This window comes from Blastomyces gilchristii (assembly GCF_000003855.2).
Source record: "Blastomyces gilchristii SLH14081 genomic scaffold supercont1.15, whole genome shotgun sequence".
Classification (NCBI taxonomy): domain Eukaryota; kingdom Fungi; phylum Ascomycota; class Eurotiomycetes; order Onygenales; family Ajellomycetaceae; genus Blastomyces; species Blastomyces gilchristii.
The window spans coordinates 1,563,930-1,587,559 of record NW_003101668.1 but is presented as its reverse complement, the minus strand read 5'-3'; the positions used below and the strand labels follow the sequence as shown (position 1 = coordinate 1,587,559).

The window sequence follows — 23,630 nt, the reverse complement described above, 5'->3', positions numbered from 1 at the left end:
ATATCCGAGACAGGAACAGTTCCAAATCGAAGTATGGGAAGGGTGTTCTACAAATGGCAATCCATCCACTGGGTTTACGTACCTACTTCTGGGATATTACCCGAAGCGGGAGACTGGAGGATGCCAAATCAGGCTCCAGACTAAATTGAGATGTTGGAGTGTGATTTTTAATCCAAGAACGGATGATGGGGAAGGCATGGATGACGCTCCCGGGGCCGTCAGCTAGAATCACGGTCTGGGTAGCTGTAGCAAGGGACATTAAAAGGCATGAGCGATGCCTATGGGCGATCTGGATAACTTAATGACTATCCTTCACCCGAGTGTGGCGCCTAGCTGCACATGGCATTATAATGGAAACGATCACTGCTACCCCTGGAGTCGAAAAAAATATCAGTATTTTGTGGATGCCATGACATGTACTGTACATGCACGATATAGTTGAAATAACATCTTGTTGTACATGCATATCGGCCAATTACACAAGAAATAACTTAATTAGCCGGCGTTCTTTTTGGTGTGGCTGTTAGCCTGAATTGGGATCTATGTTTTCAAGGTATGAGTGGATTGGTATATTAACCGCTCCAGGCTCCGCTTAAAACTTCACACAACACAAATACCAAGAAAATCCGCATCAGATACCCTTTAATCAACTGCAGAAAAGAATTGCGAGTCCCCCAGCATTGCAAAGCTAGACCGTAATGCCATACTTTATTTAACTCCCGATGTGTAGCGTCCCTCGCGTGGCTGGGGGTTTGGGTGCACTCGAAACGTTGAAGCTCCAGCATGATACACTACTCGATACATCTTCAACCTCACCATCGTCAGACCTCCCCAGATCCGCCTCCCATCCAACCCAAATTAGAACAAGCAGGAGCATGGACTACGCAAAAGAGCCAGCTAGGCGGTTTGATGTCGGCGTCCTTTGGGAAACCCCTTAACTTTCAAATTCCCAAATTCCTATGCCGCCTACAGATTCATGCCAGAATTTAAACGATGCCCTCCGCCGCCCTGGGTCTCTGCTACTTCTTGGTTCCTATTTATTCTCATCTTTCAAGTGTTCGCACCTTTCTATATTTTCCTGTGCTGTTTCTTATGCTATATTTACTTTCTTCCTTCTTGTCTTTCCAGGAAGCTCAAAGGTTGTTGTCACTCATTCGATTAAAACGTTGCTTGCAGCCATTCACGAGCAGGACCTCGTCCGGTCATTTATCTCATATCTCGTCTACCTATATTTTTCGTATACCTATTTACCCAGCTTAAAGGTTTTAATATTGCTGCTTTTGAATTTTTTTCGATTCCTTAACCGAGTACGCAGAAAAAGCAAGGAGAAATCTACGAGAGATTTGATATCCAAAAAATGGCACGATTATTCACTTTGGTTTCGCTCGTTGCAGCCGCAGCCGCATCCAACCACGCTGGTGAGGGCGTAGGTCTCCCGTTTGTTCTGGGAAGCGGTGGTGAACGTGGAGTTGGCGTCGGTGTCGGACCCCAGCATGGCGGTGGGGGAACTGGAAACCATCGCGATGTTTTTTTGGGAGGTGGAAACCAGCACAATATTATAGGAAAGGGGGGGTTTAATGGTCACCATGCACCTGGACAATCCATCAGTGTTACTATCATAACAACCAATGTTGGCGGTGGTGCGAAGCATCAAGTTTGGAACGAACCCCCAATGCAAAGAGGCAGAGAACATCGGGTATGTGATCGCTTTACGATATATAAAGATACCACCACCGTGCCACTGACTCGGTTCTCCATTATAGGTTATTGTTGGTGGTGAAGCTGGTCTTATATTTCAGCCAGAAACCGTAAACGCTGCTATCGGCGACATGGTGATCTTCGACTTCATGTCCCAAAACCACACCGCGACCCAATCCACCTTTAATCAACCATGCGTCCGGATGGCCCAAGGTATCGACTCTGGATTCATGCCAAATCCTAACAACACTGTGAACCCCGCGCCAAACATGCAGTTCCAAGTTACCACGTTGGACCCGGTGTGGATGTTCTGTGATCAAGGCAGGCACTGTGAGCAAGGAATGGTATTCAGCATCAACCCTACCGCCGAGAAATCGCAGGCACGATTCAAAGAGCTCGCCATGGCCGGTGACGCTGCTGTTCCCTCGCCTCCCTCTGCTGGAATCGGAGGTGGTAATGCCAGTGTTGTGTCTGCCACCCCGACTCAGGACATCACCACACCTCAAGCAACCATTGCTTTCGGAGACGGCCAGATGGGATCCGGAGATGCTTGCTCTTGCTCCTGCCTCTGTGGTATGGAATCGTGGCCTCAAGGCGTCGGCCTCAACTCCCAAGGCGGACTACCTGGTATGCCTTCTCCTTATTTACCCTATCTACCTCCGTGTCAAACAGGGCTAACAAAACTACAAACAGGCACTATCCCTATGCCGCAATCGTCTCCACTCAAGCGTGGCGTCGAGCCTCTCGATTTTTAAAAAAAATTTCGATTAAATATATATTAGTCACAAAAAGGTCTCTAGATCCCCATCAATATATGCAAATGGGAGCGCATGAGACTGAGAGAGAAAGAGAAGCCCTATCTCCCTCCCCTTGCCTCCCAACGACGGCGAATCCTTTAGGCGCCCATGTTAATACAGCAGTGGACGCAAAAAAAACTAGAGAGATAATTCCAATACCGTAGGAACGAGATTATAAAAAAATAAATAAAAAAAATAAAAAAAATAAAAAAATAAAAAAATAAAAAAATAAAAAAATAAAAAAATCTCCCCGAGCGTTAGCCCTGCCCTGCTGGTTCTAGTATGCAGAATTCAGATGTTAGGCTTCCCTCCCAAGGCGAGCCTTTAAGGGAGGAATGCCAACAAGAGCACCTCCAATATCTTCGACTCTTCTCGTCCTATTCAGCTCTCTATATTCCTCAACTCTGTTTTGTAATAGAAAACATAAACTTTTTATGACAAATTTCTCATTTTTTTCCCTTCGTTTCTTTCTCCCCCTTACAAACTCGCTCTTGTTTTACGTCCTTCGTGTGTTTATGATATGTGTATTCATTCCTCGTGCCCACCATGCCATGTACTGTTATATGCCGTTCACTTAATTCATTTACCTTTTTTTTTTCTCTTTTTGTGCAATGCTCTTTTTGGGGCCCAAATGATGATGTATTTAATTACCCGCCCCCGCATACATATATAGATATATTTATACATATACCGCTACACAAAATCCATGGCCTATGTCCCTTATCAGAGATAATACATATTGTACTCAGCATTCAGTTTGTTTCCCCTCCTTCTCGACTGTGCCATGGCTTCATCTACGAGATACGAGATGGCCCACAATTAACCAGAAGAGCTTGAGGCGAAAAAAGAAGTCAACCGAAGGACATACTATGCGTACACTATTTTTATGCCACATTTGTAGTTGATACGGCGGCACATTCAACAATAAAAGGCATTGTTATTATTGCTATCCGAATTAAATCTGAAGGAAGAAATACTAGGCGGTGGCGAGACCGATATGGTTTCGGAGTTGAGTAACTTAACTACTTCCTTGGCTACCACGACTTGAATGCTTGATGGCGTTGAGATATGCCGGGGCTGCGAGGAACAAGGAACGTACATGATGGCGCAGCAACATCTTCTTCCAAGGGTACCAGCCGGTTATACTTAATTCATGCCATAACTAACGGTAGGACTCCTAAGGGAAGGGTACTAAAAAGCACTCTTTTAGTATGGCCAATGGGCCAGTGAGTTCGAATGAAAGAGGGCAAGAAGAAGTAAAAATCAAATCAATTCGTTTCTAACACGCTTTAACAACTTATATAACAAACGCTGGACAAATGTTGCCTTGATATGTATCTCCAACTCAATTTGACACGTCATCCTCCACAGAAGTAAATAAAGGAAAGGTAGACGCAACACGAGAGAGACGAAAAAATCAAAAGAAGAAAAGAGCAATTCTTGCTTTCTACTCTTCCTATTTTTTTCTTTTTTTCTTTTTGCTGTTGGCATGACTTTTGACCTCGAGACATCATTGTGAAAGGACGGACGAGACTTCGATGATGCCGTGCTTTTTTCCCTTATCTCTTCCTTTTATTCCTCTGCTTCCTCCACTATCATCGTGGAGCTTCAATTTTCATATCATTTTCCCTATGTATATCTATGATCTCGAGTCGCAGGCTCCAGCAGGTGCTTCTCGCGAACGACAGTAGCATAACACCGAGGAAGAATTTCCTAGTAGGAAAAGAGGCTTTGCGAAATAGAGCAAGCCGTGGGATGGAATGTGAGGGGAGCTAGACGGATGCTAATAGTCTTATGCCCCGTTCGAGCTGGAATGGTTTTATGAGTAGTTGCTTTATTGTCCGAGGCAAGTAACTGGGCTGCATTGACGAGATTCCCTATTGTAAACTCCGTTGTGGATTTGGGAGAGGGGGCAACGAAATCGTCGCTGAGACAAATAAACGAAATGATTTTCGTGAAATTTTTGGGCTTTGGTTTTTGCCCATTTGGTTCTGCCTCTGAAGTAAAAATACACATCGGTCACCTTTGAAGGGTCCACGACCCAATTCCCAATTGGCTACCAGGCATGTAAGAGAAAAGGAAATAAAAGTAGAGGGAAAAAGGCTAGGAATGTAGAGTTTATATATATTTATGCCCAAAAAGCGAACCCATCAATCGACTCGTCAGGCAGCCAAAATTATTCAAATATAACTTGACAACCAAACAACAGCTGGGATTAGAACGGGCATATCCTAAGATTTGTTCTCGGTCTCTTCTGTAATTTGTAGAGGTAATAGAGGCAAAAATAGGTTATTGCGAGAATAACTACCAGAACAAGGGCATGTCGGAGACCTGGAAATATGTATGGGGAAAAAAAAGAAGAGAAGAAAAAGAAATAGGAGAAATTGGAAAATTGGAAAATTTGAGGATAAGAGGATTGAGTGGTAATTTAACTATTAGCTAAGCAGGGTGGTGATCACGTGGAAGTGGAGATGGTTCGAGATGAGTGCAGGAGCCAATAGCCAATGACGTAACAACAACCTTGACTCAGCAGCTAAATATAAAACACATAACCAAAACTATCATTTGCGATTGTACCTGTATATACTCATATATATTATATATATATAGTTAAAGTACAATGATAACCTGCACCGACACCAGTAGCAGCACAGCACTCCCGGAGAAGCGTCCAAGGTCGCAGAACAAGTCGGATACAAAATATGTAAAAAAGAAAAACAAAAAAAACGGCTGTATCATAAGGCTTCTAAATGAGCTGTGAGGTCATGCAAAAAAGACATGTAAAAAGTAAAAGTATGTAAAGGAGAAGAGGAGAAGAAAAAAAGAAGGCAAGATAACAATATCAGGCCAGAAGGGCAAGGGACAGAAAATTCATACCCGTGATCATACCCATGATCCCGTCACACCGTAAGAAAAACATAAAAACATAAATCACACCCGGGACACCGTGAATAGGGTAAAATAAGACAGGAGGAGAAGAGGAAGATGTGGGAAGCAAGCAGGATCATGTTCAGCAAAGATTTTCTTTCACTGAGTGGAGAAAGGAAATAAGAGAAGTGAAGAAGAAGATTGTGACGGTTCAGAATGGGAAGGGATATGGCTATGCTTAAGCTACTTCCTGGTAGCCGCAGGCAGAATCAGAAAAAGTAGGAAAATAAATCGGAGAAGAAAATATCAAAGGAAAATATTGTAAGCATGGGGAAAGGGGTAATGGGTAAAAAGTAAACGTAAAAGTTTCTGATATATGTCCATTCACCTCGCCTCGTCTCTGACCTCCTCTTACCTTCCTCTCTGTTTGATTTTGGTATGCCGATTTGGTTGTACGTCTGCCCATTCCAACAGACATACCAGCATGCACACAGAAGCCAGAAAGAAGAGAAAGCCACAAAACATCACCAAACGACAGCGACCGCCGCCTCACGCCTCAAGCTGGTTAATCCGAACTTTCAGATACTCAAACGTTGTCAGGAGAATCATATTTTGAAACGCCGTCCGCGCGATCGAGACCGACATGCCCTTATACATAGACGAGCGCGCCGCGGCCATCGACGCCTCGCCGATCTCCTTAGATTTACCTAGTAGGATGCACTGCGCCCGTGTCTTTTTGGTGTCTAGTGTATATGTCTATATAGCATATGTCAATAATAGGTACTAGTGGGAGTGATATAACATATGGGACACCATATATAGGGTTCACTCACGCATATCCAAGGAATAACCCCGGATAACGCCCCCGCCGCCATTGGCGCGCCAAAGGGTGACTGTTGATCGCCCAAGTAAGTGGAGATGAGTTGCTTGGCGGTCTCGTAGATGCCAAAGTAGAGTCCGGTTCCGATCGTATCGCGAATTGCGTGCAGGCGTACACCAGTGTATAGGCCGCGATAGCCATGGCGGGAGACGATTTGCTTTATGGCGTCGATGGTGCCGAGGCGAGGCATGCCACGGAGGGATGTGTGGCGGTTGGTGGCCGTTCCAGCTATCGCGTGCGATCTGTTTGCCATGAGGACAGAGGTTTGGACGACATTTTTAGCTAGCTCGAAGGGACCTGGGGAGGGGGTTAGAATGATGGGTTACTTTTTTACATTAAAAAAGGGGATAGAAGAGGGGGAAGGGAGCACGTACATGCAAGAGGGGTGGCGGCAAGTCCAGCAACCATTCCAGCTATTGTAAAACAGGACACAGTGCCGAGAGTGGGGAGGCTTCCTGGGGTATTGTATAGCACCAGGGGTGCTTCTCCAGTCATCCTCTCAATGGCATCGGAGAGGGCGTACTTGGCCTTTTGGTATACCGTAAAGTTTGTAACACGGACAAACGTGACGCTGACCATGGGCGGTAAAGCTCCTGTGTTCAAGAGTAAGAATAAGAATTCAGCCTTTTCCTTTGGGAAAGCCAACTAGTTTATCCCGATTCTACGGCTACTACAAGGACAAACAAACCTGCAGTATACCCTCTGAAGCCCTCCGTACGCCAGATATAGCGAGCGCAGTCGGTGAGGCCTCGAAAATCATGACTTGAGAGTGTAAAATAATAGATAGTTAGACTACGGCACAGCAGAAAAGTACAAAGCGGAGGGTGTATGGGCGCGGACTACTCACGTTTGCATGCGGGTTTTGAGGTTTTCCAACGGAGTCTAGGAAACACAAGAAAGTCAATTTATCTGCCCTGATCTATTTATAAAAGAACTCATGTTCATTCATACATAATACACAAGAGTAGGAGCCATACCACAGAGAGTGTTGCAAATATAGTCGAGGCCGCAGAGGCAGCCTGGGTTCTGTACTGTTTCAACAAGCGGTTTCGCGTGGGTTCGTCCATGTTCCATATGCCATAGGGCATCTTAGCGTTTGAAGCTGGGGACGAGGCTACAGCGATAGAGGAGGATAAGGGAGAGGATGATGATGCTGATGAGGAGGACGAGGATGCGGAGGCGGAAGACGACGGAACCAGCGACGAAGGCAACGGCGATGACGAAGACGCAGCAACAGTGGCCGGGTTGATGGTGGCATTGTTGATAGTCTTCTGGTGTTGTTGTTTTTGTTGTTGCTGCTGTTGCTGCTGTTGTTGTAGTGATGGCATCATTCTGTTTCCCTTGTTTTATTTTTCTTCCTTCCCTTCACTCAGCGCGAGGACTATAGGGGCAGGTTGTATAAGCTGTCGGTGATGATGGTTTCGTCGCAGCTGACTATCTCAGGGCCATGGACCGGAGAATCCGATGGAACGCAAAGTGGTCTCTCAGCAAAAGGAGTGAGCAGACCTCTCAGCGTCCCACAACTGTCCATTGAGCGTGCTGGCAACCAGTATTTACTTTTGGTTAGGGAAAAAAAAATTCCACAAGTCTTCTTAATTCCAAGGTAAGGGAGAAAGAGATGGAATGGGCTCCGGAGCGTGAACTAGATTTTCTTGAGGCTCGACTTCCAGGAGTAGGGTGTATATATATATTAAAGAAACGAGCTCTACATGGGGTAGACTTTAGGCGGATATGGGAGCTCGAGCGGGAGCGGCGGGAAAGCAGGGATGGCGAAGACGAAACCTGAGCACAATTCAGTCAATGAGAAAGATTCCTGACAGATGGTCAGTCAGAAAGTAGAGGGGATGACATAGAAAGGATATATACACACGAGGTAGTGGTGACGGTGAGGCTTGGTGGATGGGATGGGGTGGATAGGTAGTAAGTAAGTAAGTAGGTAGGTGGCGGAGGGAGGGGAGGTAAGGGAGCTATTAGCGGGGTGTGAAGCAAGCAATTGAAGGATCTAACCAAGCTTTCCAGAGCTGATTGTAGGAAACTAGAAAGCAGTGGGCTGTTTGAGAAGGAAGATACAAAGCTCTCTCTCTCTTTCTCCCAGGCAGACACCACGCTCGATCGAGAGGTGATTCCGCAAAAGACAGACCAAGAAAGTGGGAGATCAACAGACAGCAGAACAGAAGAACAGCAGACAAGCAGACAAGCAGACGAACAGCGGGCAGAACTCACCCGCAGACCTAGTCCCAACTGGGCTAGCTGACTAAGGCCGCCTGGACCTGGGCCTCGAAGCCAGTGCCAAAGCCAATCACATCCATTTTCTGACAACCATTTCCTTGATTAGGCCGTCACGCTATTCCACTTCAGGACTAGATTTGTGGCTTTGAGTTTGCTTAGTGGCTGCGAGTTTGCGACAGGAAGCAGAAAACTTGACCTCGCTAAGTGCGCCACTTGCACTTGACCTCGTTATGTAAGCTGACCTCGCAAATGTGGCCTGTGCCACTACCTGACCTCGCTCAATACATCTTTTCTTGTAATTTGAAACCACTCAATTATTTACCATCAATTCTACAATCAATTCAAAATTAATTTAAAATTAATTTAATACTCCATATAATGATGTGACAGTTAGACGGCGGCTGAAAATGGCGGTTTTCATGGCTGCTTTTGGCCTCCCGCTAACCGCCCAACCTCGATCATCACGTGAATCTATCCCCACGACCGCGGTGCTTTCCTCCACACGATTTTTGAAGTTCCTGCATTTTTGCGAGCTTTCAGTCACCTTCACTCACCCAGCTCCCCTTCTTTTGGGAGGAGAAGGGGGGGGGGAGCCGTTTTTGATGCTTCACTCTGTCGGGTTTGGCCTCCCTCTCTCCCATCATGTTATTCTCTCTGTTTTCAGTCCCCATCACTCTTGTCATGTTGTCTACGGCTCCTCTTCTTCGCAGAGCCAGTTCTATCCATGAAAGTGTTTAAAAGTCTTTCATTACTTGTTTCTGTCTCTCTCTACTGTTGGCCCTTCTTGGGCCGCCTCAATCATGGTGTCTCTGTCTTGTTTGGCTGGACCTGACAAGCAGGGCAGAAGCAAGACAGATGTCAGATCTGCTCTGAACACTCTCTTCACACTGAATGTCATTTTTACAGACAGTGAGTATGAAAGTGGCTCTATCAGCAATGATGAAGACAATGATGACAGTCAACTCTCTGCTGAATACTACCTGGCCTTAGCAGAGAGTCTTGATATCACTCAGCTTCAACAGAAGTGATACAGCTTCAAAACTCAGGAAAAACTCAATAAGACTTATAATTACTGAGAGAGATAGACAGTGACTCATTTTATTCTTAGAACTGTGTTATAGACTCATCAGTGATACTGAACAGATATTATCAGTATCTCAAGACTAATACAGAGTGACAATAAGATCAGATCTCAGATTCAGAGAAGATAGTTCACTTTCTATATATATTCTTCAGTTAACAGTATAATATGGCATAAATGGGATAGTGTCTCAGGCAATTATCATTATTATTAGAATCAAGTTTAACGTCCGTGCCCAGCCTATAGGCTACGACAGACTCGTCTCAAGCAATAAAAGGAAGTATCGGTGTTAAGTAGTTACTTCCACTCAATTGTGGATTGGCCGATTGTTTGTTTGACAGTATTTTGCGGGTCATCTAGAATAGGCAGGCATGACAACATTTCTATATCTTAACGAAGTGGCAATTTTATCGTCATGCCACTTTCTAGAAGTCTTTTTGCCTCGTGCTGCAATCTCATCAAGAAGATAATGTCCACTGCCCCAAACCTATACCTCGGCCGATGTTTGTTCAGTGGACCGACCGAATTTTAATTCCATTGCCCTTACTGCCAAAGTTTAGCTGAGTGCTCTTTTGAATGTAGTTCCAGTTTCCGTTTGTTCAAGTTGCCAGAGTATGAAGGATAGCATGATGTGCAGGAATTCACCAAGCTCTTCTTCATTAGTAACGTCAAATGGCCCGAATTCCTGGATCTCAAGAAACGGAATTTCCCCTTGCGCTGGACGCACTGGCTGGATACCTGAGCCAAAAATATATTTGAGATATGTATTGTCGTAGCTCCCAATGCTAATGTGGAAATACAAGTGGTCTTGAGCTACCATGAAGGTATGGTAGGTATTGACCCTTGTTTTCCACTGCAACAGAATCATTGTCAGTAAGAAGTTCCATCACCAGTTAAAGGGGCATGCAAGGATAATGGGTTGGTATCACCGTCGGGTCATCTTCATGGCGTTTCCATATGTAGGCGACATGCTCCATCGACTGCTGGGCCAAAACAGGGATGCTACCTCCGCTCTCCCCACGCGCAGCACGTTTTGCTTCGAATATCGCGACTTCACGTGGCATGCCAGCCAGAGATAGACTGAATGGGATGCTCCCATCAATACGGGCTCGGAACGTAACGTCGACTTGTTGAGAAGTATTACGGACAGGGCCGAATGTATAGGTCGTCTCAAAGGAGTTTGCAATGCAGAGGGGCCTGGGGTTTAGAGCCTGCACAAGACTTGCTAGGCCCCCAAGAAGAGTGACCATAAAATCCGCAACGAGAGTCTCAGTTGGGGTTCGACGAGGTGGTTCCTTATCTGTTGGTTCTATAACCGAAGTCGCAGCAGGAGGACGCGCATGAGTAGGACAACGGGCTATCGGCTGATATCCGACGTCTGTCATCTCAATATCCCCCATTCTGAACTCCTCTGAGAGAAAGGTCTGGCGAGTTGGACTTGTAGAATCTACAACTGCTGAGGGCCGCGTAGCGTCGTAGAATCTAATTCTTTTGGGAGCCCCGCCCAATGGGCGTTCATTGATCGGGGCCTGAATTGATCTATCCAGAAGTTGGTTGTACACATTAACTAGCATCGAGAACGGGCCTAGCCCATCCGCAAGTGTGCCAAAATATTCGGGAGGAGTTCGCTTGCGGGGTTCCTTTGGATTGCATATAATGAGATACAAGGTCTTCAGCTTATCGAGTCCAAGGATGTTTCTGTGAATAAGTTTCGTGGCATCATCGGAATGGTCTTCATTGAAGAAATACTCTAGATTGGCAATATACGTGGAGGCATCTTTGGGCCTCTTCTTCTCAGGCCAAATACAGCGGATGGTAAGGAATGCTTCTTTTGAAACAGTTGATGCAGAGAAACTCCCTGCACTCCTGACATTAGATGCCTGTACTCAGATCCAAGATTGGTCAGGGTGCAGCTACCTTCCATGCACAGTTGTTCGAGGGTGCGCTGTTGAAGGCCATACTTTTGTATCGCTTCATGCCATTCCTTCTTATTGGATGGGATTTTGTCTAGGCCTTGAGCGGCCTGGCGACGAGGAGCCGCCATGTCCGCGCTAAACTTCGGAGGGCGGGGACGTGCTGAGGTAAGTTTAACCTTAGTTAAGCTAGCTTGATATGGTGAGCATGTGTACAGTGATCCCACCTTGAGACAGCAGAGATAGGCGACGGAACCGGCAACTAAGATAAATATTTAAAAAACGAAGAAGCTAACAACGTGGAGGAAGACCGGCGGGGTAAAGGGCGCCTGGTGCACAAGTCACGTGATGAACAACAACAACAACCCCCATCAACATCAACAGAGGTCGATTTCGCCATCAGACCAGCAGAGCAGCAGACGGTTCCATTAACTGCACGTTATGCAATCAGAAAGAAAGCCTTGCTATTGCCCGGAGCAGGTTGGCTGGCTCATGGCGGGTCTTTTTCACCTGTACATCTCCTACTCATCAGACTTGTTTCCCTTCTCGTGGTTGCAAAAGACAGAGGACCTCAAGGTGCGTTGTAGGGACAGCATCAGAGAGAAGACGACTTTCTCAATATCCCCAGAGCTCCTACAAGCTATCCACAAGTGTGAGAGAGTTACTGCGCCGGAGAAAACTCTGGGCCTTCCAAGTGATTGGGGTTTCTCTGGCTTCATGAAGACTGCTGCCCACCAGGTTTTAGATGAAGTTCCCTTTACTAAGGCTGAAGAGTATGTATGATGATATATATTTGATGCTCTTCATTCACCTTGCTCACCTTTTCTTGCTGCTTTATCAGGTTTCAAGGCCCTCTTTTCCGCAGACTGGGCATCGGCATCATAATCAATTCCCACCCCCGCATCAAAGGGGAACAGATCTTCTATCTTCATCATAATCACTGGAGCTGCATGATTCGGGATCGCTCAAGCACAGTCAATACAAAACTGCAAGAAAACAGCAGAGATTATCTTCTGAAAAGTGAACTACTGGCAGTCACTTCAATCTTTTACCGTCAGATGAATGAGATGGTGTGGCTTTCTGAGGAGAACCGGTACATGGCCAAACCCATATACAAGGAAGGTTTCTTGGCAGTATGTACATTCTCTCTTCTTGCTTCACTCTTTGCACCTCCTTCCCATTATTCATATTCATAGGATTGTGCGAATGCTGAGAGTACCCGCCAAGGCCACGATCGTGACATTCATTTATGGGAAAGTACGCATAGTCCAAGCGACCTGCGACCCATCGGAAACGAACCCAATGCTCACCTTGACACTGAGGGCTGTATATGACCTCGGCAAAGACAACTATGACAGAAAGGTAGCCTTTGATATTCTGAAATGGATTTTCTGTCCTCCTGAGCCCGCCAAGGAGCTTGCTATAAGACGAAAGCGGTAACCGATTTAGCTAGAAGCAGGCTTGAAATGTGTGAGGTAACAAGGCTGGGACGTATGCCTAGAGAGAGTTCTTCTAGGCTATGAGCGTTTTGTGACGGATTTGAATTTCAACGGAGCGTATAACAGCAGTGACCAAATATCATAATAGCTTGGCAACTGGGCGCGGAATAAATGGAAGAGTGCTGAATCACGCAGCGAATTTTGCAAATCAGCTTGAAGCTGTATTAACAGTCTTGAGTAATACAGTACAAACAATGAAACAGGTGCTGTATCCTATTTTAATAGGATCAAACGATGCTATTCAAGGACACACAGCTCGATTGACACGCCAGGGCCACTACCATCCCTGGGGCCAGTGCTGTCCCTGGGGCCACCGATTTTGCCGTCCCTGGGGCCACTGATGTCCCTGATCTCGTCACAATCGATGCAAGAAGTACGTAAAAAATGCGGACTATCATTTTTATTGATTGGTTTCTATTGATCCATATTTTAATTTTTAAAGAGAAATTACTCGAGCGTTTCTAAACAAGCCACTCAACTTGATCCGGGCGGACAAGGCCCCGAGGAGGATGAACATGCTGGTAAATCAAAACCTGGAGCATCATCACAGTCTGCATTAGGAGAAGAGATCAAAATCACTTTTAAAATTTTTGAACAGGAGGATTGGAGAGAAGTGGACACTTTATTCGTGGGGCCCTCTGAAATTGATCAGGACGGACGTTGCTCTGTGATTGAGCGGCTAGTGAACAAATACGGGCGAAAAGGATTCGTACTGTACAACAAAGACATCGAACCTTCTGACTGTTTTCAGGTAGCAAGAGAAGATGGAACAAACACAGTTCACTTGGTTCAGAAGGAAGCAACTACAGACAGACAGTCGGTTTTCGTTTCTAACAGGTCAAAGCCTGCGGAACCGGTAGCAAAAAAAGCAAGGACACAAAAAGATTAACCTAGAAACTATCTACAAATGTAACAGCCGGCATGGGTTGGGGGGTGCACTGGTTTGCCTGCCACGGGGCCTGCTAAGGTTTGTATTTACAGGCTACTTCAGTTAAAAGTCATAGACCAGTGAAGGACCTGTGGCTGCTGCTCTGTGTTTGTAATAGGTAGTTACAGGTCAACCGGCACAGGTTAAACTGACCTATGCCAACTAACCTATATCTGGGTATCTGTACCAGCTTGTTAGTGGCAGGATGAGGATTCCAGGGTGAAGCTGATTTGAACTGTACGGGTCTCATTGATTCCTATACTAATCCTTGAAGAGAAGAGGAATGAAGATAAGTCACTGAGTGGCGAGATTATATACAGAATGTGGGTCATGTGCCCTCTATAGCCCTAACCCTAGGGCTAAGCTCCTTTCACTCTGCTCCTCCCCTCCCTATCCTTCCCTTGTTGTCTCTTTGTTATATGGCCGCCCCTGTATTTGACTCCCAGCAGCACTCTCGCCTGCCCCAGTGTCTGATTCCCAGCGGCACTCTCGCCTGCCCTGAGTACTGTTATTGGCAGTACCTTCACCTGCTATAAGCGGTCATTGGCGGTACCATCACCTGCCCCAAGTAGGAAGTGTATATGTTAACAATTTCATTGATGAAAGAGGTGATCATGAGATCAGTGACAGAGTACAGCAAATTCCAGTTAGCAAGATATAGAATATTTAACATATAAAGTGAGCATTTAAATATGGTAAATTTCAGTTTAAGTGATAGAATACAGTGAATTTCAGTTAGCAGAGTATGAATAATTTAGAATATAAGATAAGCATTTGAATATGGCAAATTTCTGTTTAAGTGATAGAATTTAGTTTGTTGAAAAGAGAGTTTCTTGATATGATTATTATTTATCTGTATATATATAAGATTCTGATACTGTGATATAATAAGATAATAACATACTTGATTGTATATTCATAACTGTTGAGATTTCTTGAGATTGTCTGAAGTCTTCATCTGTTGATTGTAAGTGTGTTGAATACTAATTATAATATTACTGAAGAAATAGATCTGCATTTATCAGTTATATCAGATTTATTCATTCATTAAATTCTGATTCTTTATAATGCTATCTCACTCTGTATTTGAGCTTGTCTTGAATGATATATGAGTCTAGTATTTCTTCAATTTCTCAGTTATTATCTGTTATCTATTCATTATATAGTGTTCTAAGATTCTGAGTGTTGAAATTAATGTTACTTATCTTATACAGCTTCAATAGAGAGATATGAAATATATTATATATCTGATAATTTTGAGATAAGTCTAGCTAATATGATTGAAATTCTATCTTGACACAGATTAAAAATGATTCTGTAAATTTATTATTTAACTTCTTATTCAGTCTGTAGATCTTTAAGTTTTTTATATTCAGATATATCTGATCTTCTATATTAAAGTTACAGAGATTGTCTTCAATATATTATTTCATCAGATCTTGAGTGTATATCAATTAATTATGAGCTGTTTATTACATCTCTCTTACTAGTATCACTGCTTGTTCTGCATGCAGTTCTTTCATCACTTCTATTGAAACATTTGACATAGTTGATGATAGAGGTTGATTGCTGAGATTCATTATAAAGAGAGAGATTTCTAGTGTGAAATATACTGAGATATTATATATATATTCAGCTCATGATAATAGATCTGCTCAGTTATTCTGTAGATAATCTGTGTAGAGTCTGATATAAATCTTCAGTTTATAGTTTTATCTTTCAGTCTGTTCATCTGTCTGTAGATGATATACTGTGAATAGTCTATAGTTAATATTCATACTAACTGTCAGAGCTCTTCAAAATCCTGAGATGAAGAGATAATCTCTATTAGAAATGATTATTACCAGCATGCTATGAAGTCTGATAATGTTTATAAGAAATAAGTGAGTGAAGACATCTGATATCAGATTTATTATTATTGAGATATAGTAAGATCTCTTGAATCTCTCGTAATAGAAAACTGCTATTACATCTACTAATTATTCATTGACAGAACACTTGAATTTGAGTAGATTTATAATAAAATCAACTGTGATTGTGTATCAGTTTCAATCTGATATTGAGATAGAGATGAGTTCTCTGAAAACTCTATAGATGATAGGCTTTGCTCTGATGCATGTTTTGTATATTTATGTATAGCCCCGGTGGCCGAATGGTTAATGCGGCCACCCGGTAGCGCCTTGGCGTGGGAAACCAGGGCGTGTGGGTTCGAAACCCGCAGGGGATACATTAAATCCGGAACCCAAGCACCTCAGGTTCCTAATAAATACAGAGGTGTACAAATCGCTCCAATAAAATTGCTCTATGTTCCTGGGCTGGGAAGTTATTATCGCATGTATTTAATTGTCACTCCTTTGTATTTCCTATGTTCTTGTTATCTTGGCATGGTCTCAACACCTGTATTTCCTCCTGTATAATCAACACTTGGCCTGTATTTAACATCACGCAAGGACTCATCATAAGCTCCGCTTGCATATAAGTATAATGAAAGAATAATAATAATAATAATATATTTATGTATATTCATTAATATCTCTTCTCATTGTGAGTCAGTAGAATTATTACACTATTAAGTAATATATCTGTTTCTCTTCAAAGTATTGTACAGTTGAGAAGTCATGAAATTATTAAAGAATGTTAATACAGATTTGTTAATTTTATAAGTCTGAGATATAGATTCTATCTTGATAGAAGAGATATCTGTTCTGAATCACTTAATTCTTCAGATAATCATATTCATATTTCAGAATGAGAGTTTCAAGTTCTTATGACATATAATCTTTAATTTGCTGTAGAATATCTGTGTTTATTATATTAACTGTTATAATAGCTGTCATTCTATGATTGTAAAGTAGTGTTATTACTTATTCATAGTACTGATTTATTATACTGCATTGAGATAAGTAATTGATAAATTGATGAAATTTATTATATAGTTCTGTGAGTTTCTCTGATTTCAGTTTATAATCTAATCTTCTGAATGAATTATCTGCTGAGTTCTTGATTTCTGCTTTATACAGAATTTTAATATTTAACTCACTGAGGTACTGAGCTCATCTGACCTGTCTGTGAGTCAGAATCTTAGTTATGAGAAATAATAGTAAGTTGTGATGATTGCTATAAACTGTGATTTGTATTCTATTTTCTCTGACAAAGTGATGTCAATATTTAATTGTGTTCATGATTGCTAGTATCTCAGTATCATATGTTTTATAGTTTCTCTCTATTATTGTCATTTTCCTGCTGAAGAATGCTATTAAATGCAGATATCTGTTATTCTGTTTCTGATATAAGATTTCACTAATGATGAACTCACTTACATTGCAAAAAATTATTATGAGCTTATTATTATCATAGAAGATCAGTAGTGAGGCTTTTATAAATACCTGTTTAAGTTCTTGAAAGCTTTTTTCCTGATTCTTCATTCAATGAAATATAATCTTATCTTTGAGAAGATCTGTAAGTGATAGACAGATCAAGCTATAATAATATATAAATCATCTGTAAAAATTGCAAAATCTGAGAAATGCTTGTAGATTCTGCACTGTCTGAGAATTGAGTCATTGTAGAATTGTATTTACTCAGACTGAGTTCATATGTATTTCATCTCTCTTAACTAAGTATTTCAGAAAGTCAATTTCTCTTTGAAGAAATCAGCACTTGAATATATTGTATATCAAGTTTGTATCTTGTAGTTTTTGCAGAACTTGTTTAATCTATGTTCAGTGTTTATTCTGATTGTTCTTCTTTGTATAGATGACTATATTATCAATGTATACAATGACAAAGTCATTTATATATTTCTGTAGAACAGTATTGATGAACTCTTGAAAATATACTGATACATTTGTTAAGCTGAAGAGAATTATTAGATACTTGTATGTATTATATTATGTTTTAAAGATAGTGAGATGTTTGTAATCTTCTGCTATACAGATGAGATGATACATGTACTGAAGATTAAACTTTGTAATTCACTTCACTGAGCTAAGACACTTCATTAATTCTGAGATCAGAGAAATTGTATACTGATTCTTAATTGTAATTATATTTAGTTTCTGATAGTTAATATAAAATTATTTTTCTTCTTCTTTCTTATCAATAAAGAGAACTGAGAATGCATATAATAATTTACTTAATTGTATAAATTCTTTGACTAAGTTTTCATTAATGTATTTCTTTAAGAGTTGAAGCTCTGTCTCTGATATAGAGTAAAGTGAGCATCTGAATAGTGTCTTACTATCTATGATATATATTTAAAGATCTGTATTGAAGTGTGACTGTAGAGTATCTGTAATTAATTTGTGAAATATATCTGTGTATTCTGCTAGTTGCAGTGATACTTGTGTTAAGACTGAGCTTTCAGTTCTCACTTATAGTCAGACTAGTAGTGAGATAAGATTGATATTATTCTCTTAATCTATAATGTGTTGTATTTTTATTTAATCTGCTTTTATTCAGTCTGTGATTGAGTCTGTTATTCAATCAATGTCTGAGTTTATTTTCTTTAGCTGAGGCCTGCTCAATATGATTGACATGAACATTTGTAGTGATTAGAAATAGTGTGTAACTAGTTTCTCATCAGAATCAGATAGTTGTAATTTATAGATGAATGAATAGAATTTGTAAGAGTTGTTATTCAGATCTTGAAGTTATACTTCTTTACATAATATCTTTATCATGTTTAATATCTCTGCTACTTTTGATATGAGAATATTAAATACAGCTTCAGAGTTAATCATTGCAGGTATTACAGTACATGTTATAAGGTATTTAAGATTGTTAAGTGCAGATAATGTCTGTGATACTGATATGATATAATATACTGCATATTCTGACAATTTATAGTCATTAATTTTCTGTGAGAATGAGTTATTATATTGAAGCTGTGACAGATATAACATTACTTCTATTAATATATCAGTGAGTTTTTTACCTTCAGATGAGATGAGAGTGATTTTATTTCTATATATAATGAAATGTTGCAGTTAGATAACAGGAATACTATACAGAATTAAGTGACCAGAGTATGTAAGTGAGAAGATATTAATTAGAATAATTGACTGTTTATTATAAGATGTTCAATACATGAGTAATATATATTTTATCAATATTCTCTCTTCTCATATCAGATGTATAGTTCATTTCTTTATCTCTGAAAAAATTCAGAATCTGAGCTGTTTGAGTTTTTATTCACTTCTTTTATCTGATATTCTGAGAATTATAATCTGATTCAGTTATAATCTGTGTTGTAGTTGAAATATACCTGTTTTATTTCTAGTTTAATGAGCTGATAAGTCATCATAATATAACTTTTTACTCTAATTATTACTTATTTTCATTCTGTGAATGTTGAGAGCCATGTATTAAAGTAGGCTTGATTAATTTGAGTTAGTATGACCTGAGTTAGTTTGCTCTGAAAAATCACACAGATAATCACATTGTTTCATTTCAGATCTGTAATCAAGGTTTTAAATTATATGATAAACTTAACAGCTTTTTAATATGATTTCATCTGCAGATTTGTAAGCTGCAATTCTGCATGTAATTCTGAATTAATGATTTAATAATTATCTTATAGTTATATCTTAAGAACTTCTCAGAATATAATATAAACATTGTATGATATTTAAAGTCTCTGAATATGTTGATATATAAGTTTATTCAAGTAGCTTATAATGTATATAACTTTGAATATTTTATTAATAATAAGTCTTTTCTATAGATTATTCTCTATGTCTAGAAGTCAGAATTGAATGTCAGAGTAATTATTAAAGACTTCAGACTCTTTGAGTTTGATTTTTATTACTGTGATAATATCTTATGATTTCATATCTGTATTGAGATCTGCAGAAGTCTGTTGATTTCTTGTTTTCAATACTGTAATCTGTTTTATCAGTTACTGATTCTGATTAATCAGTTGCTGATTCAGATTATTGTTTAAGTATTTCAGCATTGAGATATACTGTTTAAGAGCTTCATTCTCTTGAGTCATGTTATGAAATTGTTCTATAAGATGATTCATTGCTTAAGCCTGGTTGTGAGTTATCATAGTGCAGAAAAAAAAAAATTTTACTTCTTGACTGAAATGTCTTACAGAAGAATTAGAATGTTAGTGACAGAATGAGAATTTCAGAGTGAAGCTAATTTGAACTGTACAGGTCTTATTGATTTCTATACTAATTCTTGAAGAGAAGAGAAATGAAGATAAGTCACTGAGTGATAAGATTATATACAGAAAGTAGGTCATGTGCTCTCTATAGCTCTAACTCTAGAGCTAAGCTTCTTTCATAGCTCATATAAGCACCTTGATATGAATTAGTCAACACCTATCTACCGAAGTAGATTCTATTCAACCTCAAGAAGGATCAGCGACAAAGCTGAGACGCAACCCAACAAAGAGAAATATAAACTAGTTCCTGAGCAAGTTGTGAAGACAGTGATTGAATGTAGTAGTTAGAGGGTGAAGGTTCGGTGATTGGGATCAGACAAGGTAGTATGTTGATTCTTGAGAATATTGTGAGTAGCTGTAGTTTGAAGAGTATGATTCATCGGCAAAAGTAAGTGAGGAAGAGGCAAACAGTTGCAGTATTGATTGATCAGAGAACATGCTGACATCCTGCTTCTCTTGTGACTCAGTCAGAACCATTATCATTGATGTGTTCTGATCATCTGTAGCCTTGTTCTTTTCCATGATGAGAGGCTGCTGTGAAGAAGACTGAGACTTCTTCACTTTTAATGAGGCAGGGATGAGCTTCCTGTTTGATTGTCCTAGAGATGCTGAGGAAGAAGCGATGTTTTGTTTCAAACTCTCAATATGTTGTTGCTCTAGCTTTTTGCCTGATTTTTGTCAGTTAGCCGAACCAATGTTGATGCTATTTAGAACACTATGCTTACGGTACTTTCGTTGAGCAATTCGATTTTGTATGCGCCGTCGTCCAGCCAAGTCCGATATCTTTGTCCAATCTTCATTGGGATGGGCGCTGGCGCTGAAGGCACTAGATACTGCTGATTTACATGTTGGGCATATTCCTATGAATTGTGCAACTAGTTTCTCAGGGATTCTGTTAGTCCTGCTGTCAGTCTATATGATATTTTTAAAAGGGAATTTTGGCCCGTAGCTGCGATGGGCGTACCGAGAATATGTCTTTCTAGCTTGAGCTGCAGTTTTAGTCTGGCCTTTATGTTGGCATTGCTGATGTGCTCTTGTCAGAACTTTAAAGAACTTCTCTTGAATTACAATAGGTTTTCCGTTGCTGCAGATTAAGTGTTCTGACTGGACGCCTCAATCAGTATAAGTTATCTCATAAGACTTTTAAAACATACCTTTTGTGTATGGTTATTGTTCGGTTTGAGTGTGAATGATTTTTTCACCCAATCTCTTAAAATCATATGCAGCCTCAGATTTTGAATGACTATACTCAATTCAAAATGAAATTCCAACATTCATACCGAAATTTTGCTGACACTCTGGATGTGTCTTCAGAGTTAAGAAGCACTTCTTTGATCAGTCCTGCCTCTTTTGAGGGTATTAAAGGCCTTTTAGTCGATTTTCGAACATAGCTATTAATCTGTCAATGACCTTTCCTAGAGGTGAATAGATATAGTGGTTATTACCACTCCATGAGCTGGTCAAACTCCTTGACATTTGGAAAGCCTTCAGGGGCCGGTGTCACTGGGTCAGATGTCATTGAGTTCCCACTATATGATATCTGCTCTTCAACCTCAACCTGGTCTGAATACTGAGGAGCGTACTGTCCATGAGTTGGCAGAAAATCTTGTTGTGTTTGTGCATTCATTTTGGGTGATACAGTGAGGGACTTAATTGGAGGGGGCTTTAGGAAAGACTAGAAGATGGGTTGCTCCTGTCCTTTTATGCTTGCAGATATGCAGCCAAAACCAGGATATTTTTGGTAGCCCATGGACCATCAATGAGGCGCCCGCATCCGCACATTAAGATACGGACAAGCTTATTACAAGGGTAACTAACGTTACCATGAGGCATGTTGCCCTGGGAAGGTTCTCTTGGGGCAGGACAACTCACGTGTGGTAAAGCGATCTGGGCGTCTGCACGACCCCCGCTGAAACTGCCAACTTCAAGATGATGCTTCCTAATGAGCTGTTGATTGAGATTTTTGCCCAAGTATGTAAGTTACTCCCACATTTATTCTTTCCTTCGACTGACACCTAGGCTAGTGTACTCTGAAAACTCTTAGTTCTGCCCGAGAAGCGTGCCAGCTATTCAATGACCTCTCTCTGCAATTCTACTTTTTCCATCGAACAATCTACATCCCCATTAAATGTGAAAGTGAAAGTGTTCAAAAATATATTGTTGTTCTCACTGGAAATGGAGCAAACTATATTAAAAGCCTTACTATTCAATGTCATTCGCCTGATTCTGTGGATGTAGACACACTTCTTAAAATTATTGAGAATTTGGGCAGGCTCTCAGCACTAAAGTACCTAAGATATGAATCATTCGTGGCAGAAATATATTCACAACATGCTGACATTCTGTAGCATGTATGGCAATTTCCCCCACCTGGATAAACTTGTGTCGCATGCCACATCTCTCCTGGAATTGGAACATCTATGGCTTCCCTCTCAATCACTGTGTCATTTCGGCCCGAACCTCCACAACCTTGCTGTTGACAATACTCTCTATTTGCACAGCCAGTATTTTCCTGGGTTAAGACAATTGGTGCTTGGTGGCTTTTCTAATTCCGAGCTTTCTCCTAATCCCGACTCCTCTCTTAAGATCGGATTTGAGCATATTCCAGAATTGAAAATACTGAAGTTGTCTGGGGGCGGATGGGATGTACCACTCTTGTTTCAGGGTGAACCTTCAGCTTCACTGTACCAGCTTCTAATGATGAATGCTTGGATCACACCTAGCCTGCCCAACTCTATTGCGCCGTCGCTGAGGGACCTGCGTCTTTGCCTTGTGATTTTTGAGCCATTTTCTCACAACCTACCGGCAGACTTGCCATGCCTTGAAATATTAGGCCTCTTTGACTGCACGAACGCTGATCTATTTTTCCATGGTCTCAAATCCCCGAATTTAGTGCAACTGGAAGTATGCCAATGCGACTTCGAGCTGGACAGTTGGCTCTCAGAACTTTTATCGTCTTGTACACATATGAAAAGCCTTCATTTGCATAGCAAATTCCCACTTAGCCCGACCCTCTGGCGCTCAATATGCGGCTGTGCTACTTTGCAGCGCCTTGAACTCATCAGCCCAACAGCTTATGATTGGGGGACCTTCAGAAACGAAAAATCAAGCTTGATATATCTTGGAGTGAACGGGGATCTATCCGGATTACAGCATCAACCATCATTACGAGAACTGCTTCTTTATGATCAGCAAAACTATCAACAAATTCTTACTTTGACTAATTCATGGCGTAACTCTTCTCACCAACACGGAGGTAGTGCCAATCTAAGACTTAAGCAAGTTATTACCGAAGATCTGACATTCACGCTACTGCCAGATGGGGGGTTAAGAGAAGATGAGACCGAGGGCCCTATCTTTAGCATGGACCATTGTTGCCCCAAGATGAACCTTTTTGAATATGAATGGTGGGCTGTCGATTTACACGAAGGTTGATTTATTTGAGAAGGAAGTGTACCGGTATGAGTACTTCTATCTTTGAAAACAGGAAGGCCATTGTTTTCCACATAATCCAACCCTATAATAACTAGGTGCTTTCCGGGGAATGGCTCTTCAATGCCACTCC

At 41.2% G+C, this 23,630-nt stretch overlaps 7 protein-coding genes and 1 pseudogene across 8 annotated transcripts; 5 read left to right on the top strand and 3 right to left on the bottom strand.

The window, feature by feature from the left end:
- Positions 1–1,357: 1,357 nt before the first annotated feature.
- BDBG_06193 (uncharacterized protein) lies at positions 1,358–2,453 on the top strand (the record flags this gene model as incomplete). The annotated part of the gene is made up of 3 exons (XM_002622967.1): positions 1,358–1,696; positions 1,764–2,325; positions 2,392–2,453. The coding sequence occupies 3 exons, from the start codon at positions 1,358–1,360 to the stop codon at positions 2,451–2,453; spliced, it is 963 nt and encodes a 320-aa protein (XP_002623013.1).
- Positions 2,454–3,151: 698 nt separating this feature from the next.
- On the bottom strand, positions 3,152–8,420 carry BDBG_06192 (mitochondrial carrier protein). Its single transcript, XM_002622966.2, has 7 exons — positions 8,114–8,420; positions 7,221–8,025; positions 7,091–7,125; positions 6,932–7,005; positions 6,618–6,836; positions 6,197–6,540; positions 3,152–6,119 (listed from the first exon to the last, which is right to left on the bottom strand). The coding sequence occupies exons 2-7, from the start codon at positions 7,572–7,574 to the stop codon at positions 5,913–5,915; spliced, it is 1,233 nt and encodes a 410-aa protein (XP_002623012.1). The 5' UTR covers positions 7,575–8,025; positions 8,114–8,420; the 3' UTR covers positions 3,152–5,912.
- Positions 8,421–8,927: 507 nt separating this feature from the next.
- On the top strand, positions 8,928–10,183 carry BDBG_17479 (uncharacterized protein). The gene has a single exon (XM_031725186.1). It carries the CDS (start codon positions 9,273–9,275, stop codon positions 9,498–9,500), a length of 228 nt encoding a protein of 75 aa, XP_031579743.1. The 5' UTR covers positions 8,928–9,272; the 3' UTR covers positions 9,501–10,183.
- On the bottom strand, positions 10,110–11,660 carry BDBG_06191 (uncharacterized protein; the record flags this gene model as incomplete). Its single annotated transcript, XM_002622965.2, has 3 exons — positions 11,471–11,660; positions 10,483–11,411; positions 10,110–10,406 (listed from the first exon to the last, which is right to left on the bottom strand). The coding sequence occupies exons 1-3, from the start codon at positions 11,595–11,597 to the stop codon at positions 10,110–10,112; spliced, it is 1,353 nt and encodes a 450-aa protein (XP_002623011.2). The 5' UTR covers positions 11,598–11,660.
- A 137-nt stretch (positions 11,661–11,797) lies between these two features.
- Positions 11,798–13,346, top strand: BDBG_06190 (uncharacterized protein; the record flags this gene model as incomplete). The annotated part of the gene is made up of 4 exons (XM_031722495.1): positions 11,798–12,239; positions 12,308–12,599; positions 12,694–12,902; positions 13,238–13,346. Exons 1-4 carry the CDS (start codon positions 11,908–11,910, stop codon positions 13,344–13,346), a joined length of 942 nt encoding a protein of 313 aa, XP_031579742.1. The 5' UTR covers positions 11,798–11,907.
- A 2,685-nt stretch (positions 13,347–16,031) lies between these two features.
- Positions 16,032–16,120, top strand: BDBG_17478 (annotated as a pseudogene). Its single transcript has one exon. The product of its transcript is annotated as a tRNA-OTHER (tRNA).
- A 4,257-nt stretch (positions 16,121–20,377) lies between these two features.
- On the bottom strand, positions 20,378–21,692 carry BDBG_06189 (uncharacterized protein; the record flags this gene model as incomplete). The annotated part of the gene is made up of 6 exons (XM_031722494.1): positions 20,378–20,733; positions 20,791–20,891; positions 21,030–21,169; positions 21,220–21,274; positions 21,346–21,432; positions 21,511–21,692. 6 exons carry the CDS (start codon positions 21,690–21,692, stop codon positions 20,378–20,380), a joined length of 921 nt encoding a protein of 306 aa, XP_031579741.1.
- A 704-nt stretch (positions 21,693–22,396) lies between these two features.
- Positions 22,397–23,500, top strand: BDBG_06188 (uncharacterized protein; the record flags this gene model as incomplete). Its single annotated transcript, XM_031722493.1, has 1 exon — positions 22,397–23,500. The coding sequence occupies one exon, from the start codon at positions 22,397–22,399 to the stop codon at positions 23,498–23,500; it is 1,104 nt and encodes a 367-aa protein (XP_031579740.1).
- Positions 23,501–23,630: the final 130 nt, after the last annotated feature.

Coding starts and splice junctions, on each gene's coding strand:
- BDBG_06192 (XM_002622966.2), bottom strand. CDS start 7,574: ATGATGCCATCACTACAACAACAGCAGCAACAGCAGCAACAACAAAAA. Junction 7,126..7,220: donor TATTTGCAACACTCTCTGTG/GTATGGCTCCTA, acceptor TGTGTTTCCTAG/ACTCCGTTGGAAAACCTCAA. Junction 6,837..6,931: donor CTTCAGAGGGTATACTGCAG/GTTTGTTTGTCC, acceptor TCTTGAACACAG/GAGCTTTACCGCCCATGGTC.
- BDBG_17479 (XM_031725186.1), top strand. CDS start 9,273: ATGGTGTCTCTGTCTTGTTTGGCTGGACCTGACAAGCAGGGCAGAAGC.